General features: G+C 52.8%; 1 protein-coding gene across 6 annotated transcripts in view; it reads left to right on the top strand.

Moving 5' to 3' along the window:
• The window catches only part of CHD6 (chromodomain helicase DNA binding protein 6), a 204,771-nt gene extending 185,330 nt beyond the window's left edge, over positions 1-19,441 (top strand). For 4 of the 6 annotated variants that reach the window (XM_069548576.1, XM_069548579.1, XM_069548575.1 and 1 more), the window contains 7 exons: positions 884-2,467; positions 6,092-6,243; positions 6,637-6,843; positions 7,913-8,365; positions 10,294-10,488; positions 11,382-11,498; positions 16,026-19,441. In XM_069548576.1, the coding sequence (XP_069404677.1) occupies positions 884-2,467; positions 6,092-6,243; positions 6,637-6,843; positions 7,913-8,365; positions 10,294-10,488; positions 11,382-11,498; positions 16,026-16,925 (3,608 nt within the window). In that variant the 3' untranslated portion in view covers positions 16,926-19,441. Of the gene's footprint in view, positions 1-883; positions 2,468-6,091; positions 6,244-6,636; positions 6,844-7,912; positions 8,366-10,293; positions 10,489-11,381; positions 11,499-11,823; positions 13,425-16,025 lie in introns of those variants that run through there. The other 2 variants (XM_069548581.1, XM_069548580.1) reach the window with 1 other exon arrangement.
• Positions 19,442-19,851: the final 410 nt, after the last annotated feature.

Genomic DNA, 19,851 nt, shown 5'->3' with positions numbered 1-19,851 from the left:
TAAAATCTCTCTCCCAAAATGATGTAACTCCACCAAAAATTGAAATTCAGATTAAAATGCCACAGAAATGTTTTTTTTTCAGCCTCATAGAGATTTAGCCTGCTGTGAGCTCCGCACTTTGCTTAGACTAAATCTTAAATGTTTTCTCATGTGTTGACTTGTAGCCACGGAAAATATGGGACTGTCATTTAAACTTCCTGTGCTCCAGTAGAGGCCCCTTCTGAGAAATTTCTTCCTGGTGGGAATTGGCGCCAGCTTTCCCCCTGGCCTCCCTTCAGTCTCGTAATGGATTCACTCACTCTGGACCATAGTACTACATTCTAGAAAAAGCAGAAACAAACGTCGCGCCTACTCAGCATGGGTTCTGGGCTGATGGCAGCATGTTCTGACACTCCACCTTTTGCCCCCAGGTGGCACGGTTGGGCAGTTTTCAGTAAAACCAGGGAGCTGCTTAGACTGAATCTCAGAGTCACGCGGACAAGACCTAGACTGGCATTCTGGTTCGGAACCTTGAGCAAGTCGGCCTGTCCGAGCCTCTTTCCTCATCCTCACACAAGGATGATGATGTAGCTAGAGGTTTTGTGAGATCTAAACAGCGTCCATAAAGTATCTAGTGAGAAGGCACTTAGTACACACTTACCGATCAGGAAGTAACGTTTCCAGAACTGGAGTGTTCATGCTCTCCTTTTACCCTCAGTGGGTCTGTCCAGGTTTCATAAAATCTTTCCTTCCTGTTTCAGCTTTTCGTCTTTGAGGGGCCACTAAGGCCCTGCCTTACTGAGGACCAGGTGGTCAAACTATAAGATAAGGATGCAGGGGCTCAGGTGGGTGGGGGTATCGTGGACCTCCCCTTAAGTGATGGGCGCTGTGTTTTCCCTCGCAGGCCCCCTGGATCCCAGCATCTACGTGGAACCCATCACTGAAGAACGGGCCGCGAGAACGCTGTACCGCATCGAGCTGTTGCGGAAGGTCCGAGAGCAGGTGCTCACGTGTCCTCAGCTGCACGAACGCCTGCAGCTGTGCAGGCCCAGCCTCTACCTGCCTGTCTGGTGGGAGTGTGGGAAGCATGACCGCGATCTGCTGATCGGCACCGCCAAGCACGGCCTGAACCGCACTGACTACTACGTCATGACCGACCCCCAGCTGTCCTTCCTGGACGCCTACAGGAACTACGCCCAGCACAAAAGACCTGATCCCCAGGCCCCAGAGAGTCTCTGTTGCCTGTACCAGACCAACTCCAAACTGTATGAGTCTCTGGCCTATACACACATGAGCCAGACTTCCGAGTCCCTTGAAAACGAACCCGAGAACCTCATGAAAATCGAAGGTAGAGACGACCACCTTGGTCCACCCAGGGGCAGCTTATCTGACATGACCTGTGAAAGCTTCATCTCTAAAACTCAAGATGTCCTTTCCCTCACCCATGACGAGAGTCTGCTGCCTGGGTCCTTGGAGACCATGATGTACGGGAAGAAGGCACTAAGCCATGAGCCAGGCCCTTTTCAGAGCAGCACGGGTGCCATTACTGAATCCAAGCAAGACACCATGGCCATCCCCGCAAGCAGAGACAGAAACTGCCAGCCCCGGGGCCACGAGGCAAAAATAGCCTCAGACCCCTCTTTTATGGAAACTTTAGAAGCAGGAGTGGCTCAGATGAACATTAAAAATGAGAAACACCTGTTGATGTCTCTTTCAAAGGAAGGGGAACTCGGCTGCAGCGAGGCAGGGCCAAGACCTGAAAGCATCGGGCAGCTGGACTCCAACTGCTTCGCCTCCCCTTCCTTGGACCCAGGGAACGAGAGCGGGTTCGTCGACATGTGCAACCTGAGTGTCTGCGACTCCAGAAGAAATTTGTCATCAGACCAGCAGCTAATTGACTTACTAGAAAGCAAAAGCTTAGAAAGCAAGTTGGTTTTGGGTCCGAACCACAGCGATGAGGAGGACGACGAGGACGACAACGAGGAGGAGAGTCTCGAGCTGGCCGCAGGCAGGCAGGAAAGGCTGGCAGCGTCGCCTCTCAGCGAGCCCACCACCCGCATGACAGGGGAGCAGAGCCTGGCCGGCTTCCTCACGGAGGAAGCCAAGAGAGGGAGCACGGAGGCCACAAGCCAGCCTCCTGGACCGCAGGGCCCTTTCCTTCCCACAGCTTGTCAGTGTCACTGCAGACACGTGGAGAGGTGGACACGTGGCCTCGAGAAGGACGAGTTTGAAGTGGAGAAACCCCAGGCTTACCCCCCAGACCCCTTCACAAGCAAAGCCAATAATGTCACAATGAGGGGCGAGCCCACTGCTGTCCCACCTGAGCTGTTCCAGGTGAAGCAGGAACTGTTGAAGGAACCCTGGAAAGAGAGCACAGAAGGGAACCAAGGTCTCCCTCCGTATCCTGAAGGGAGTGAGCTCAAGCCGGAAGACATGGATTATGAGAGTAAAGAGGAATTCGATAAAGACGGGAACTGCCAGAGTCAAGGTACTGTGTGTGAGACCTTGTGTCCTGGACGAGCCAGTTCTCCCAGGCCGGGGAGGGCGAGTGCGTGGGGGCTGGTGAGAGTTCTACCGCTTCTGAAACCGACCTCTCACACCCACCGTGTGTTTAAACGTGAAGGGTATAGGGCTCATTCCTATATGAAAATGGGGCGGAGTAGCTTACGTCTGATCATTCCAGAAAGATAAGGGTGACTGTAGCACCTTGGCTGCATCAACTGCGTGGTCTGGGCAGGGGCTGTGTGCTGGTATACATGAGATGCCATATAGGACATCAAGGGGAATTTGTTGTTCCACCAGGTAGGGTGCTGAAACTGGGTAAAGGAGAAGAGCCAGGGGATGCCAGGAAGCTGAAGTTTAACAGAGATGCAGGTCATTTTTCAGGAACTCCACAAAAATAACTGTGATCTGGTAAAGAACCTGTCTGCAATGCAGGAGACCTCATTTCGATTCCTGGGTCAGGAAGATCCCCTGGAGAAGGGATAGGCTACCCACTCCAGTATCCTTGGGCTTCCCTGGTGGCTCAGCTCAGTAAACAATCCGCCTGCAATGCGGGAGACCTGGGTTCCATCCCTGGGAAGATCCCCTGGAGAAGGGAAAGGCTATCCACTCCAGTATTCCAGCCTGGAGAATTTCATGGACTATATTGTCCATGGAGTCACAGAGTCAGACATGACTGAGCAACTTTGACTTAACTTTTTAAGTAAGGTTTGGGCTTCCCTGGTGGCTCAGACAGTAAAGCATCTGCCTGCAGTGCAGGAGACCTGGGTTCAATCCCTAGGTCAAGAAGATCCCCTGGAGAAGGAAAAAGCAACCCACTCAACTGTCAAAACCCTGTGTTGTAATGTCAGTGCATTGTATTGAGTGTCCTTTGAGTAACGCAACAGAAATAAGAATAACCAAATGAGGGGCTTCCCTGGTGGTCCAGTGGCCAAGACTCCGTGCTCTAGATGCAGGGGCGTCTGGTTCAATCCCTGGTGAGGGAACTAGATCCCACGTGCTGCAACTAAAGATCTCACGTACCACAGCTAAGACCCAGTGCAGCCAAATAAGCAGTTTTTTTAAGTAAAAAAATAAATAAATAACCAAATTACATGCAAGTCGGCAAAAATCCAAATAGGTCTGAACTTTTTAAATAGGGAGATCTTAGGTAAGGAAAGGATTTGAAAATGTGAAGACTCTAGGTGGCCTGAGATTTGCGTATGTTTTACGAGGATATGAATACAGTGATTAGAGATTCTGAGCAACAACAAATGGTTTTTAACTTTTTCACTGTTGTTTTTATGTCTTCAAATCCAAGAGGGCGTATTAGGGTGAACAAAAAATAGTTCTTATTTATCCTCGTCAGAAAAAAAAAAAAAAAGAATACCCTGTTGGTGGCCAGTCTGGTGCCAGGGCCCATGTATTACACAGGGATTCAGGTGGGCCAGCCCCTTCCACACAGGACAGTGACTTCTTCCAAAGCTGAGGTTCCGCAGGCCACATAGCCAGAGGCGGGCAGTGTGCATGCAAGCAAAGCTTCATCTGTATTTTACAAGCACACGCCCGCCCCCGCCACCTCCCATCGCTCACGTTAACATCCTCCACCCCTCCCAACCGCCAAGAAATTGGCTTCCATGAAACTGGTCCCCAGGGCCAAAAATGTTGGGGACCACTGCTCTAAAGTGGGAAAGAGAGAGGAACCCTGCTCTGCTCCCTGGGTTGTCTGACTTCCTTTTTATTTCTGAGCTCCCACCTTTGGCTTCTGCCTTGTGATTGCTGACTCTCTTGGGAAGGGTTCTGAACCCAAGTTATAGTGCATCCCTCAGCCACCCTGGGAGGAGCCAGCCCTGACCTGCCCACCCTCCTCGCCCCAGGCCATAAAGGGTCCCTGCCACCTGCGGGGTTATATGTACACCTTGCTCTTTGAACTCTGTCGTGGGGGAAATCACTACCTACTCAGTCCTGGGAACACAGGCAGTCCAGCAAGGATGGGTTAGAGGAGGTGCTCGGTCCTCTCCTGGCCGTGGGGCTGGGCTGTGCTGGGCTAGGAGGCAGCAGTGAACTTGATAAGCTCTTGTGAGCTACTCACACACTCAGCAGTGGGGAGTCCCTTGCACCAGTGCTTTTAAAGGGGCTTTGGCAGACCCCAGAAGGGTTCCTCCGAAGCTGGGGTGTGGGCTTGGCAGGGCCGAGAGGGCCCTGCCTGTTTCTCAGACTGGAACTCTGGAGCCGATGGAGCAGTCTCTGGCCGAGCTGGCCCAGCCCCTTCTCTCCTGACTCCTTCTCGCATAGCGTTGTGTTCTCTTCTCAAAACTTAAATTCACCTTCTGTGCTTAAAACCTGGCAGGGGTGTGCCCCCCATTGGATATAGAATAATTTGGATTTTCTGTCCTGGCCCAGCCCATAGAGTTCAGCATGATGGTGATGGTCCTGCCCCCCCTACTCCACCCCCCCATCTTTGTATATACTTGCCCCCCCCCACCTTGTTCCTCAGCAAGTCGAGCGCACCCTTCCCCCGCTGCTGCCTCTTCCTGGGTGGTCTCTCCTCTGAGAGGCCCCCTCTACCAGCCCTCCCTTCTACCAGCAGAGTTTTTCCTGCTCCTTCCCTATCAGGGCACCTTGTTTCTTTCCCTTTATGGTCCTCACCATGGTTTATAATTGAAACTGTTCGTTTATTATTAGCGTGTTTTTCCCGGCTGCCTTTCCCTCAAGGAGTTCTTAAGAGCCTAGAAGGCCAGAGCCGCCACACTGTCCTGTTTTTATCCTTGAATCCCCTGCCCTGGCGAGGCCCTGCTCCTGCTGAGGGGTCCCTGCGGCCCCCTGGGGAACTTGGTGCACAGGCACCAGCGAGACCTCCACGCTGCAGAGGGCGGACACTCCGTGTCGTCTCGCCACGGAAGGGGCCCCCAGCTTTTCCTACAGTCAGTTCGTCCCCCGTCAGCACTGTGAAGCGGGTAATGGTTGAAGATCCATTTCACAACTGATAATAAGTGCTCACCACTGAAGACTGAAGGAATGAGTCGCATTTCCATTTCTGTCAGTGATGTTGACTGTCCTAGGTGTCTTTGCATCATTTTTTAGCGTAAATCAGGTCTGTTTACCTTCGTTGTAAGTTTCAGGACTTTTCCTTCTTCATCGTTAATCTCAGCCTCTTGCCATGTTCTATTTCCCACACTGTCTCTGCCTCTGTATCAAAGCAGTGTTCACTTCCCTCTCACCCCGCTGCACCAAGTGGGGAAGCCTTTGCGGTCGTCCAGTGTTGTCATTTGGTTACCAACGCAGACTCTTACCAGATGATTTGCTTGGGTAGCCTTGGAGCAGGATGTGGGTTTATAGCTTAACTGATAGAGCGCTTCTGGAAATAGAAGACATGGTAATTAATCAGTTTAAAATAAATAAGCACACAATAGGCCAGTGTTTTAAGAAGATGAGGGACTTCCCCGGCAGTCCAGTGGTTTCGACTCTACCCTTCCAGTTCAGGGGGTGAGCGTGGATCTGATCCCTGGTTGGGAAACTTAGGTTCCCTGTCCAGTGCGGCCAAAAAAAAAAAGCTCAGATGTCCTATCTTTTAGATCACTTCAGTCTACCAACTACCTGTCTCATTTATTTTTAAAACCTCTCTTCCCAGATTATCCAGGGAAGTACTCTGAGGAAGAGAGCAAGAGCTCGACCTCAGGCATCACGGGAGACCTCGGGGACGACCTGCAAGAGGCGCGGGCTCCCACCATTGCTCAGCTGCTCCAGGAGAAAACGCTCTATTCATTCTCCGAGTGGCCAAAGGTACCTCCCGGAGCTTGCATGCTCCACCCAGAGCATCCTCAGCTTTTGAATCCTTTACATTAAACCTTTTAGAATCTTTCTGAATCACCAACTCAGACAAATGTTTAATATCTTTAAAAGATATTAGTTACATGACTTTAATGGTATCAGGACCATAACTAGACCATAAGACCAAAGCGTTCAGCACATCTTTGTATTTACAGTGCTATGGCTTTTCATCTTCATTGTCCAGACTACACCGTTTCTTTTAAGACTACAAAAGTGAGTCTCTTTGTGTGCGCCCTCTTCTAATCAACTCCTTCTGGTTAGAAGACATGCGGCTTGATTTCAAGGGACTTTGTAAACTTGGATAACTTAGTACTTCCTCCTCAGAGCTTGCATCCTTTTTTATAGGATCGCGTGATAATCAACCGCCTGGATAACATCTGTCAGGTGGTGTTAAAGGGGAAGTGGCCCTCTAGCCAGCAGTATGAGCCCTCGGGCGCGCTGCCCACCCCCGTGTTAACCAGCAGCGCTGGTCCCCGAAGCGGCCTCTCGGAGCCAGAGGCATCAGAGCACAGCTTCAGCAATGGTGCAGCATTGGTGGCCCAGATGCAGAAGGTGAGGCCCTAAGAATGCTGTGTCTGACCTTGAAACAAAGGAGGAGGACACTTTGCATTTCCTGATCGAGTGATTCATTTGAGTCTTGGAGCGGGAAAGTGCGTGATGAAAGTGGGTTTGCAGCTCAGTGGGAGTGATGTGTTGGTTCATGGGAGATGGGGGTGGGGAGGCAGATGGGCACTTGAGGACGAGGTAAGTTCTCAACCAGCTTAGTGGCAGGAGTGGATCCAAAGTGATGGAGGGAGTTGGCAGGCATGGCTTGATGACAGATGACTCTCTAAGGAAAGGGAGGGATGAATACTTGAGGACTGGGAACGGTAGCAGCCAATAGAAATGAGGGAAGTCAGACTCTTCCCTGCTGGTCCAGCAGTTAAGAATCTGCCTTCCAAAGCAGAGGATTGAGGTTTGATTTCTCACCAGGGCATTAAGATCCCACTTACTGCGGAGCAACTAAGCTCATGTGCCACGGCTGGAGAGCCCATAAAAAAGATCCTGAGAACCACAGCTAAGACCCAGCGCAGCCACATAAATGTATTATTTTTAAAAAAGAAATGAGGGAAGTCAGCAGAGGAGTTTTATTTGAGGTTTGTAAATGCAAATGAAAACTCAAGGGCTCAAGTTTAAGGTAGGTAGTTAGCTCACTAGCTCTTAGCTACACATTGGACTGTACTGGGGACCTTGAGAATCTCCAGGTTCTGGTTGGATTGGTCCAGGGTGTAAACTTGGTATTGGCTTTTTTTTTTTTAACTTCTAGTTGATTCTGATGTACAGCTAAGGTAGAGATTCCCTAAACTATGATTTTGGCAATTGCAAGTGTAGTTCATGGACTGGGAGCTTTTGCAACACCTGGGAACTTGTTAGAAATGCAGAACCCCAGACCCACTGAAGTGGAATCTGCATTTTAACAAGCTATCCAGGTGAGTAGGTACTGAAGTTTGAAAAGGCTTGAGTTAAAAGACGTTCCAAGAAGGTGATTACTAGTCCCCAGGAAATCGGGGCCAAGACAGAGCTGGCATTGACCCACAGAGGTGACATTCAAACCTCTCTTGCCCCTTCTGTGTTTTTGCAGGAGAGCTTCTTGGCTCCGGTTTTCACAAAGGATGAACAGAAGCACAGGCATCCTTACGAGTTCGAGGTAGAGAGGGACGTGAAGACTCGGAGCCTGGAGCAGTTCTCGGCCACCCACGGGCACCCCCCCATCGTCCTCAATGGCTGGCATGGAGAGTCAGCCATAGACCTCTCCTGCCCATCGGAGGGGTCCTCAGGGGCCACGTCCCCTTTCCCAGTGAGCGCCAGCACCCCCAAGATCGGGGCTGTTGGTTCACTGCAAGGAGCCCTTGGCATGGACTTGTCGGGGATCCTGCAAGCTGGCCTGATCCACCCAGTGACCGGACAGATTGTCAATGGAAGCCTCAGGAGAGATGACGCTGCCTCCAGAAGGCGGAGAGGAAGGCGGAAACATGTCGATGGAGGGGTGGACCTCATATTCCTGAAGGAGCAGACCCTGCAGGCGGGCATCTTGGTGGGTATTTGACTGGAGAATCCCAGGGAAAGAGGAGCCTGGGGGGCTGCCGTCTATGGGGTCACTCAGAGCCGGACGCAACTGATGTGACTTAGCAGCAGTCCCTGTTTCAGTTGTCTGGCTTGAAACAACTCTTGCCATCAGTTGTCCTCAGTCTTTTCTAGAAATAGATATTAGTCCATCGAGGGCCCTTAACCTGCCTGCATCCTGGAGACACGAGCCAGGAGGTCTCACCATGTCACAGAGAAACAGCCCAGCCTCCAGGGGATCTCCTCCTGGGGATCAAACGAGTGAAGCAGTAGGGCTGGGTCTGCAGCAGCAGCGGGCTTTCCAGAAGCAGGGACTTGAGGGTCAGGAGGTCCTGAACATCAGTCCTGGCTCAGCTGCTGCTTGACCTGCTGGGCGACCTTGGGCTCATTATCGAGCCCTGCTCTACTCCTCTGTAAACTGGGGGCCGCAGCTTCTGCCGCCGAGGGTCACTGTGAAGCTTGGCTGAAGTCACACTAAGGTGTTCTCAGCTCAGAAATCCTTGTCTGAAACAGAAGAGGGCAGACCCTGCACACATGCCCAAGATCCCCTCTGACTCCACTTACTGTGTCAGAGACCACCGACTTCTCTCTCTTTGCATTTTGATTTTTCCCATTTGTTGAATTTCAGGCTCCGAAACAGGAACCAACATTTCTTGCTTTCCTAACTACTTTAAAAGGAATACTAGTGACGAGTATTGAGTGCCTCTGGCAGGCACTGCGTTGAGGGTTTTACATGATCGCCCTGAATGGTGCTCACAGCAACACTGTGAAGGTGCGGTTACTGCTCCCGTTTTGGAAATGAGCAAACTGATACTTACAAGCGTTAAATGATTTGCCCAAGATTATCCAGGTAGTAAATGGCAAACCAGGGAACTAAACCAGCGACTTGGTCCTCTGCAGCCAGGGAGCTCTGCTGTATTGTTCGGTAGATGTCTCCCTCTTTGATTTTCTATATAATTTGGGAAGCTGAAATGGCAGGTTCTTTCCTTTCCCAGTTCTTCAATGCCTTTAAGAAGGTTGTCTGGTTTTTCAGTGACGCAAAGCCGTGGTTTTCCTGTCATGATCATAGAATTCCAGTGGAGTAAGTGAAGTATTTTTTTCTTGGCTTCAGAGCGTTTTGAAGATCTTATCATGCAGACATTTAGTACTGATATATGTTATTCAATTCAGTCGTTCAGTCGTCTCCAACTGTTTTTGACTCCATAAATTGCAGCACGCCAGGCCTCCCTGTCCATCACCAACTCCCGGAGTTTACCCATATTCATGTCCATCGAGTCGGTGATGCCATCCAGCCATCTCATCCTCTGTCGTCCCCCCTCCTCCTGCCCCCAGTCCCTCCCAGCATCAGAGTCTTTTCCAATGAGTCAACTCTTCGCATGAGGTGGCCAAAGTACTAGAGTTTCAGCTTCAGCATCAGTCCTTCCAATGAACACCCAGGACTGATCTCCTTTAGGATGGACTGGTTGGATATTCTTGCAGTCCAAGGGACTCTCAAGAGTCTTCTCCAGCACCACAGTTGTAGACCCCATATAGGCACTGGGGACACAGGGCCGACTATATATGCAGAAGGAGAGCCAGGCGAGTCGATTGCAGGGTGGCACTCTCTGTTACGTGAAAACCTGAGACCAGTGCCATGGGGGAGCAAAGTGCGGTGGCCAGGGTCACGGGGACAGTCCATGCTGGTGACAGAGACGATAGGAGGGAGCCTGAGCAGGTAGGATGACGCAGAGGTCACCACGGAGACAGGGCGGAGGAGAGCAGTCGGCTAGAGGGGTCCCCCGCCACGTCAGGAACTCGTGGCGGGGATCGGCGGTCAGGCATGGGTGGGAAGAGTCCTTTAAGAAACGAGTTTTCATTCTGTCGTGGTGAAGGGCACGTACTCGTCTTCCCTCCATGCAGGAAGTCCACGAAGACCCAGGACAGGCCCCCCTGAGCACCCCACACCCTCCCGAAGGGCCAGTGCCCGCCACGTCGACCCCGGAGCCGACCCCAGCCGCCGGAAGCCCAGCTGAGAAAGCCATTCCCAGCAAGAGCCTGCTGGACTGGCTGCGGCAGCAGGCCGACTGCTCCCTCGAGGTCCCGGGCTTCGGCGCGGTGAGTGCACGTCCCCTCTGACACAGAGACTCAGAGGGGGCCCAGGAGGACTGGGGAGCCGAGGGAAATCTGTGTCCTCCGAGAACTTCATTGGAAAGTGGGGGCAGGGGAGTTTAAATTCTGGTTAAGTCTTCTGGTAACAGAAATCCCAGCGCATGTCAGAACGCCAGGCCAGAAAGTCGACGTGCGTGACCTCTTACCAGGACAGTGAGCCTCCGCTTGCCCCTCCCTTCCCCGCGAGTCACCACATCTGTGAGCTCACACGGCATTCTTTAGGATGCATAAGCGCTGCTCCCCTTCACTGAAATGCTCCCGTGCATTCAAGTCACCGCGTCTCCACTCTGAGGTGATGGGTTAGTTTCAGTCCCTGCCCAGGGGCTGCTCATCAAGTCCTCTTCCTCCTCTGCCCTCCGTCCTTCAGAGCAGGGGTCCAGAGGAAAGGGCACCCCAGCACTGGCACCCCACCACCACCCCTGCTGTCCTGGCTACCTCTCATTAATAAGGGGAGGCGCTCGAAAGCTCACAAGGGAGGAGGATGCATTCATAGACACACACCCTCTGGAGACACACAGCACACCAGGAGCAACGAAGAGAGAACCTGAGAAAACGGTCCGGGGAGGCAAGGGCAGGGGTGAAGCAGTGCCCTGAGAACCTGGAGCGCCAGCGGGCCGCCCACAGGAGGCCCACCGTGCCGCTTAACTGCAGGAACACTGTGGCTTCGAGGAGGGCGCCTCGGTGGGGGCCCCGCGGCTGTTCCTGCAGCCCTGACCCGACAGGTCCTGTGCAGAGGGCCGTGAGTGAGGAAACAGCACAGCCATCTGAGCGGCACCACCCGCATCAGGAGACCTTGTGGCCAGGACGTTCTGTAATGTTGGTTTCCATTTACCTCCTAGAATTTTTCAGACAAACCAAAGCAGAGGAGGCCACGCTGTAAGGAACCTGGAACATTAGACGTCACCTCCCTGAGTGGGGAAGAGAGGGCTGCTGTCCCCAAGGAGCCCGGCCTGAGGGTAAGGAACAGGACTTCCTGGTGGAGCCCGGAATCGCACACCCAGAGAGGACGCCCCACCTGGGAAGGGGCAGCCAGGCGGCCTTAGCAGGAGGACCAGGGACAGGTGGTACTAGGGTGTTCTCACCAGCAGCATGTCCTCCATGGTCTTTTGTTTTCAGCCTTTCCCTCCAAAACTTTGGGGTTAAGTTTTACACTGAAACGACTCCCAAGGCTCGATTCCCCCCGTTTTGGAGAGTTCAGGGAAAATACCTTTTAAGTCTTATCAGGAGTCTGTTATCCAGTGTTTTAACAAAACTTTTTTATTGGAAATTTTCATTTTCCAGCCTTAAGTTTTTCCGGCTACCATTTAAGACACCCCCCTCCTCGTCCGTCCTCGCTGGCAATGAGAAACAGCTGACTTCATGCACTGCCCTTTTCCTATTATAGAATCATGAGCCTGGAAGAGACTTCAAAGACATCTGCAGATACTTGCAGTAGGACGAAGCCGAGTTAATTATAGTTTACAGATGGGTACAGATTTGGACTAGAAGACTTGCAACCTCTAGGGGGCGGTAGCATTTCAACCTGAAAGCGTGTTAAGCTTGTGCAGGCGATACTCATACGTGCTTCTAACCTCCTCAAAGTGAGTTCTTCCCACATAGGGAGCTTCTGAGGGTCCTCTGGGGCTCTGCCTTTGTAAGCTGTCCTCTGATCTCCCAGGCGCTCCTGACCGCCTCCTTTGGTGCGTGATCATCTACAGCTCTCCTCCTCCGAGGGGTTTCCAGAACACCGTTTCTGTGTTTAGTTCCCAGAGACCACCCACCCTAGTCATTTCCTCCTTGTTAATGTTGTTAGGAAGCTCGTTTCTGATTTGGTGGCCCGGAGGGTCACTCCGCTAGCAGCTCAACAAACATGACTGCCTGCTGGACAGGCTGATCCCACATCCCTCCTCCAGACCCCGCCCTCGGCCTCCCCGAGCTCTCCTTTTGTCATGAGAGACCACCCCCAGCCCTCGCTTGGTGGGGTCTCCGAGCTCTTGGTTGAGCGAAGTGGCTTCCCCCCTTGACCTCCTCATTTCTTTCTTCACGTCTCAGTTTCTTGGACATTCTTTGGAAGTTAACGTTCATCACGGCACGGCCGACGCCAGTCTCCTGCCAGAGTACTCATTTCCGAGCTGTCCTCACAAGCCAGCCTCCTGCCAGAGATGCGCTTTCCCTCCTTCGTTAAGTAAACACAGGCCCCGCCTCAGGGTCCCCTGCCTGCAGTAAGGCCGGGACTGCAGGCAGGGTCCGCCTGGCCCTTGGGGCTGCTTGGTGGACCCCAGTGGGGCCGGAGCCTTTGGGTGTGTGACACTCCTTGTCCTTCCCTTAGAGACCTTCCCATTTCTTCCAGAAATATCCAAATCCCGCAAGGAGCATCTCCCTGCCTTCAGCCCCTCCTGCCTTGTGTGTGCTGGGGTTCGGCTGACAGCGCCACACAGACAGACTCAGCTCTAAGAATGCCCGCCCGGCAAATGGCAGTCGCTCATTATCACATGCGTGTGCACACACAGATCCCCATACTTCACACGCAGAGTTAAGTGTTTCACCTACTCTTATGCAGTGGGTGGGACGGTTTTGCTAGTTTCTTCCTGAGACATTTGACAGTATATTGTGGAGACTCTGCTTGCTGGGTGTGCTGAGTCGCTTCATTTGAGTCTGACTCTTTGCTACCCCATGGACCATATGCCCCCCAGGCTCCCCTGTTCATGGGATTTCCCAAGCAAGAATACTGGAGTGGGTTGCCATTTCCTCCTCCTGGGGATCTTCCCGACCCAGGGATCAAACCTTCATCTCCTCTGTCTCCTAAATTGCAAGCGAATTCTTTACCCGCTGAGCCACCTGGGAAGCCCTGCAGAGATGACATGTCACCCCTAAATAAACACTTAGCATGTGTCTTCTGGGAACGTTTTCCCGTGTATCTGTCACCACTACCACACATGTCAGTAATATGTCATAGCTCGCCCATATTCAGATATCCCCAGCTCTCCCAGAAGTGTCTTTCCAAGCTAGTTTTTGTTTTTTGTTTTTAGAATTTTTAAACCAGGATCCACCTGCTGCATCTGGGGGTAAGGTTTCTTACTACTCAGGGCATGTTAGGCTGAATTGACTCACCTTCCTGGGAGGAGCGAGGCAGTTTTGGCCACCACCTCCTCCTTTGCCTTTACCCAGGACTTGAGTGTTAGAGCCAGGACACACAGGCTGTGGGGTTAAACGGTGCCTTGTGTTGGTTTAGAGAGATACCTGGGGGGCACATACGTGTGCCATCATCAGGAGGAGCAGACCCATTGCCTGTGTCTGCCCCTCGGAGTCTCCCCTCGCCTTGCCCTCCCCCCAGCCTCCCTTGGAAGAGGAAGCAGGCCTGTTCCCAGGGAATAATTACCAGGAGGGAGAGCTGCCAAAGCCTGGCTTGGCCGCTGTGTGTGGTCCCCACGCTGCTAGGAGGGGCATGTGCCCCGGGTGGGCAGCCACGGGCCAGCCGCAGGAAGGGGTGGATCCCCCTTCCTCGGCCAGCCCGCTGTGCGCTCTGCAGCGGGGGAGAAGCCCTGTTCTCACCCCAGGGACTTCCTGCTGTTGCTCCCCCGTCTAAAGGGTGCAGGCCGCCTGGCCTGGCCTCGCCTCCTGGGCAGGTTCCCTGTCCTGCGAGCCCAACGTGATCTGCCCCAGTGGTTCCCAGTGAGGGCGGGGACATTCTGACGCCTGAAGAGTGTGACTTGAACTTGTGGGGCCGGGCCTACAGGTCCTGCAGGGTGCAGGCCGCCCAAAGTCACCTCTCCAGCGCCCAGTGGCCTCAAAGCGTGTTACCGGACGCCTGCTGTGTAGGTAGCAGATTATTCAAAAGAGCTGAGGCCTTACTCAGCAAGCTCAGAGTTTCTTCTCCCTGACAGACTCGTGTGATGGCACAGGCCCTCCCGCTGGAGAGTGATGGGGAGAGCGAGGGTGGGGGCGTTTGAGGGCACAAAGGGAGAAGATACACCTGGGGCCTTTTCCCTGGCCCTCGACTGTGGCTGGGTAACAGGGAGGAGGGCTTGGGAGGCCTCGTGGCCAAGCACTGGTCCCCGTGGCCGGGCCCTGGGCTGAAAGGAGGGGCCTGAGGCCGTGGTCTCCAGAGGGAGGCGATCTGCACTAATGGTCTCCAGAGAGAGTGGTAAGAAACGCTTCTTTCAGCCCGGCCCCATCCTCACGTCTGACCCTCGCTTTAGAAACGGGAACCAGACAGAACTGCTCCCCGAGCCTCATTCCCACAGCCGGGCGAGGCTGCCCCGCCCTGTCAGGACAGGCTGGCTCCCAGCATGCAGGGGGCTGGTCCCACTCCAGCGAGAGCAGACAGGTGGGCCGGGGCTGCGAGGTCTGGGCCCTCTTTCCCTTCCCAGCTGCGCTCCAGGGCACATCCCGCCCCTCCTCAGTTGGCGAGGAAGAAAGGGGGCTGAACTGAGGTCTCTCCCTCGTCTGCTTTCCTAAGACAAGGCTGGCTAGGAGGTTTTCTCCTCACACAAAGGTGACCGTCATAGAGCTCTTCGCCCGTGACGACTTGGTTTTTCTATGATATTATTAGGGAAATTGAAGGACAGATGTAAAACCTCAGGGATAACACTTTCCAGGGACCTCGGAACATTTGAGTGCACATTTTTCACATGTGTGTGAATCTCTGAACTTTATGAAACGGCTGTGACAATAGTGCTGACTCGTAGGGTGGGTGTGATGAGTTGAGAGCAGGCACACGAAGCTAGGCGCGCACAGCCCAACACGGGGCAGTAGCCCTGCTTGGCTCCTCTGTCATCGCCACCCCCTTCATCAGCCCCTCCGACGTCCAGTTTCCCTCTGCTGAGAGCTTGACCGGTGTCCCCCACCGGCCTGTGCCCGTGGCCGCCCGTTGAGCAGAGACCTGTGGCATCTTCTAAGGATTCGACTTGGGTACCCTTGTCCTTTCTCACCCACAGCCGGGCCTGCAGGTCAGGACAGAGCTTCAGGTCTTCCTGCTCCCAAACCCCATCCTCCGGTTCGGCTCTGTGGCTTCAGTTAAAACCCTCCCTTTGTCAGGAGGGAGGCGAATGAGGGGGTCTGGCCGAGGGGGTCACCCCCATGGGTCTCGACCACTGGCCTCAGCTGCACACACTAAGATCACATGAAGCTGGGAAGTCAAGCGCGGCCCTGCACAAGGATGACACGCAAGTTCATGAAGTCCTTTGTTGCTGTTTTTATATTTTACATGTGAAACTGCTATCATGTCGTTTATGCCTCAGTAAAAACACTCTAGGCTAAGACCTGAGGTCCCTGGCTGGCCCCAGCTCCTGGAGCTCCAACGGCCTCTCCACGGGGCACTGGACGTGAGCACGTGGGAACCTGCTCACCACTTTCAGGCTGTCTGCCTCAAACGGGAGGTCCTCGGGGCACAGAGCTGTGCAGCTCCTGGTGGGTGGGCGGGCAGGAAAGACCACTGTGGAGCCCCGAGCTGCCCACCCCCCGCCATCCATCGCCTGAAGCATCTTGTGTGTCTCATTTTTCAGGGGTTTCTCCCAGAAAACAAGTTCAATCACACCTTGCCCGAGCCCATTCTCCGAGACACGGGCCCCCGCCGCAGGGGCAGGCGGCCACGGAGCGAGCTGCTGAAGACCCCGGCCCTGGTGGCGGACGCCCCCTCCGGGATGGGGCCGCTGTTCATGAATGGCCTGATCGCCGGGATGGACCTGGTCGGGCTGCAGAATGTGAGAAACGTGCCGGGTATCCCCCTCACGGGGCTGGTGGGCTTCCCAGCCGGCTTCGCGGCAATGCCCCCAGGCGAGGAGGTCAAGAGCACGCTGAGCATGCTGCCCATGGTGCTGCCGGGCATGGCCGCCGTGCCCCAGATGTTCGGGGTCGGGGGGCTCCTCAACGCCCCCATGGCCACCACCTGCGCCTCGGCCGTGCCAGCGCCCCTGTCAAGCACAACCAAGGGCGGCGCATCGGCGGCTGAAAAGACTACGGAAGACCAGCCCAGCAGCCACAACGTCAAAACGGACCCGTCGGCCGAAGACAAGCCCGGCCCTAGCCCCTTTTCCTCCGACCAGCCCGAGCCTGCAATAACTACGAGCAGCCCCGTGGCGTTTAACCCGTTCCTCATCCCAGGTGTTTCCCCCGGACTCATCTACCCTTCCATGTTCCTCTCCCCCGGCATGGGCATGGCGCTGCCGGCCATGCAGCAGGCCAGACACTCCGAAGCAGCAGGTCTGGAGAGCCAGAGGAGGAAGCGGAAGAAAACTAAGGGGGACGCCCCGAACCCCAACCCAGAGCCTGTGCCCAGGCTGGAGAGGGAGCCAGGCAGCGAGCAGAGCTGCCCAGAACCCAGGGCCCCCGCGCCCCCCGATAGAGAACACGCAGCACAGGCCCGGGAAGGGGGCCCCCAGGACTCTCACGGTGACACCAATTAGAACTTTTTCACCAAGGAAAATGATTGTGACTTGTAAGTTTCTTATCCCATAAAGGTTTGTTACTTCCCCTCACTTCACCGTCATAAGAACCTGTGTTTCCATGAGTACTATTACCTCCCTGATTTCCTGTCTGAGAACTATGGTAACAGATGTTAATAGTCAGTCACAGGGTCTTGCCACGTCATCAGCTCCGTGTCGTTGACCTAGTATAGGAGGTGCAGAACCCCTCACTCCGTTACCCAGTCGTCCATTCCAGCGATCGTAGTTAGTACAGACGTGGGGACACGCCCTGCCCCCTTCTCTTCCAAGTTTCCCATTTATTCAAAGAGGAAAAAAAAAAATGGCAAAAGAAAGCCAGCTAGGGACTGACCAGTGCAGGGCCGAGGCAGAGAGCAGCTCTTTTTTTTTTTTTTTTTTTTTCCGTGAGCTGTGCCGACCGGGAAGAAGGGTAACAGGGAACCAAAAAAAACAAAAGCACAGAGAAAGGAAATGCTGGTGTGTATTCTTTAGTTAAAATATTTCCCAGTTTTATCACGATTACTAAACAAGTAGGTTAGGCAGAAGCCTCTAACGGTTGAAACCGCACATATCCATTTCTTTCTAAAACAGAAACCTTACTGGTAGTAACACAACTTCCCCCTACCCTGTGGGTTTACAGGCAACCTGCAGCTAGAAGACATAGTGACCAGGCAGCATTTCTTACACACGCACTCGTCCCTCACCTCCTGAGTCAAAAGGGGATTCCCAGCACGAGCAAGCTGGACACACCGAGTGCTGTCGCCAGCGATGGGGTGGGGTGGGGAGCACGACTGCACACGGCATAAAGCACACGACCAGCTCTGCCCCTACCCGGGCCTCTTAGGAAGCCCTCTGGCTGCTGGAGCCTCCTGGACTCTTGCTTTGTGGTTCCCTTTGCCAGGACCCAGGCTCACTCTGGAGCCTGCACGAAAAATAAGTCCCCCAACACTCTTTGACACTAGCCAGGGGTTCGAGGCTGTCAGAGCTACATGCGTTCCACCTCTTACAAAGAGTGCGACTGAGAAGTGTTTTTTCCTTCCCTCCGGATTTTTCAGTTTATATTTTATAGTCGAACCCAGATCTCAGATCATCAAGTTAGTGGAGACTGTGTTGGCAAGCTTAACATTCCCCCTTCTTCCTCAGCTGCCCAGCTCTCCGGGCAGCCTGCCCCCACCCTGCCCACCCCTGCCTCGTCTTCCTTCACCACCACCACCACCACCACCACCACCACCCCCCGCCCCACGTGGTCCCTCCCTTCTGATGGTCTCACTCTCCATCCACAGTTCACACTCTGAGACTTGAAAGAAGCTCGTGGTTCAGTCCCCGGGGGGCACAGGGTTGTGCGGGACCGTTGGAAATGTTGGAAGCGTTACTAGTACCGGTTTCACGTTTTGTTGTCAACAATTTACCGTTGTTTTTTTTTTTTTACTTTTTCTGTAACAGTTTTGCTATAATTTATCAGAAGGTCCAAAAGTTCGACATAACTATTTGAGTTTGCGTTATTTATTTATGATGCTTCTGTCATTGTCTTTTATACATTTGGGATTATAAATTATGTAAATGTTAAAATGAGCATCTCAAAGAAGTCTGTTAAATCATGGCCGGGGAGGGGGGAAAACCAGCTTTATTTTTAAAAAGTGGAGTCCCAGTTTTAATGAGTCATAGTTATAAATCAGAAATTCTGTAAACCAATTCCATAAGAAAAGATCCAGTAGTTGAACCGATTCTATTTAATGACATCTTTGTCGCATAGGTGGTCTCTAATGCTGACAACAGATTTCTTAGAAATGCTGCTCGCTCTATTTAACTAACATTTTGTTCAGTTTTGCCTCCAGTGGAAGCAGAAAGGGTTTTTTCAGCTGTTAATCCTAAAAATCAATATAATTTATTTATGTAAAAAAAAATCACTCAATTGATATATTTTTGAACCTTTTAAGTACTAATTTTCTTTTTATCAAGTAGGAAAAAAAAAATGTATTTGCCCTAAATCCTTAAAATACAAATGCTATAAAAATTTCATGTATCTTGAAAGCCTTACTGCAAATGAGTATTATAGACACCCAGCAGAGCCTGGGTTTCCTTTGCTGTCGTCGTCGTTGTTTTGTATGGAAAGGCTGCTTTCCCCAGGTTCCACTTAGAACCTCCAGTAGGTCACAGGGTTCAGTATGGATTTGATTTAACAACCCACCAGCATGCTAAAAATCCCTTGTTATATCTTATCGAACCTGTATGTTAACTCTCTGGGTGTTTAGGCTTCTCTTTGACTGCTATTGTGTCCCTGTTCGCAAAATGAAAATGACACTCTGTGGATTACTTGCTCTGTAAGGCATAAGTGCTTCTTATGATTATTTTGACGTTTCCAAGAGCAAAAGCCAAATTTAAAACTCTCTTCAGCAAACTTGAGCCTTTTCATCTAATTCCATGTCACTCACAGCCATAACTTTTCCTTGATCATTCTTCACCCCATGTCTTACATAATAAATTGTCTGTGGTCTCGATCCTGGATTTAAAAAAACAAAAAAGTTTAAAAGTCAAATTTGTATTTGAGGACTTCAGTGGCACTCGGCTGCCTCTTGCTGCCCCAACATCTTGTGAAGGCATCGTCTGCACACACAAGTCCTAGGTGCCGGTGGTGGGCACCGTGCGGGGGCTTGGTAAATACTCGTTCAGGAGGGTTGGCCTGCCTTCTCTCTTGAGCTACCAGAACACCTGGTTAACACAGATGCAGTAGAAGGGGACACAGCACGGCACCTGCTCCCCGGACTCATGGCCTGAACACCCACAGCCGATGCCACCACTCTCTTAAGCCCCATTCCAGAGCCCCGGGCTTCACGGGGTGGAGGGGCACCTCTGTGGGTTGGAAGAGGCCTCCAAACACCCAAGTGCCTCCTGTGTCTGAAGTTGAGAA

The sequence above is a fragment of the Ovis canadensis genome, chromosome 13 (genome assembly GCF_042477335.2).
Source record: "Ovis canadensis isolate MfBH-ARS-UI-01 breed Bighorn chromosome 13, ARS-UI_OviCan_v2, whole genome shotgun sequence".
NCBI lineage: Eukaryota > Metazoa > Chordata > Mammalia > Artiodactyla > Bovidae > Ovis > Ovis canadensis.
The sequence above is the reverse complement of the archived record's forward strand: the minus strand, read 5'-3'. Positions and strand labels throughout refer to the sequence as shown.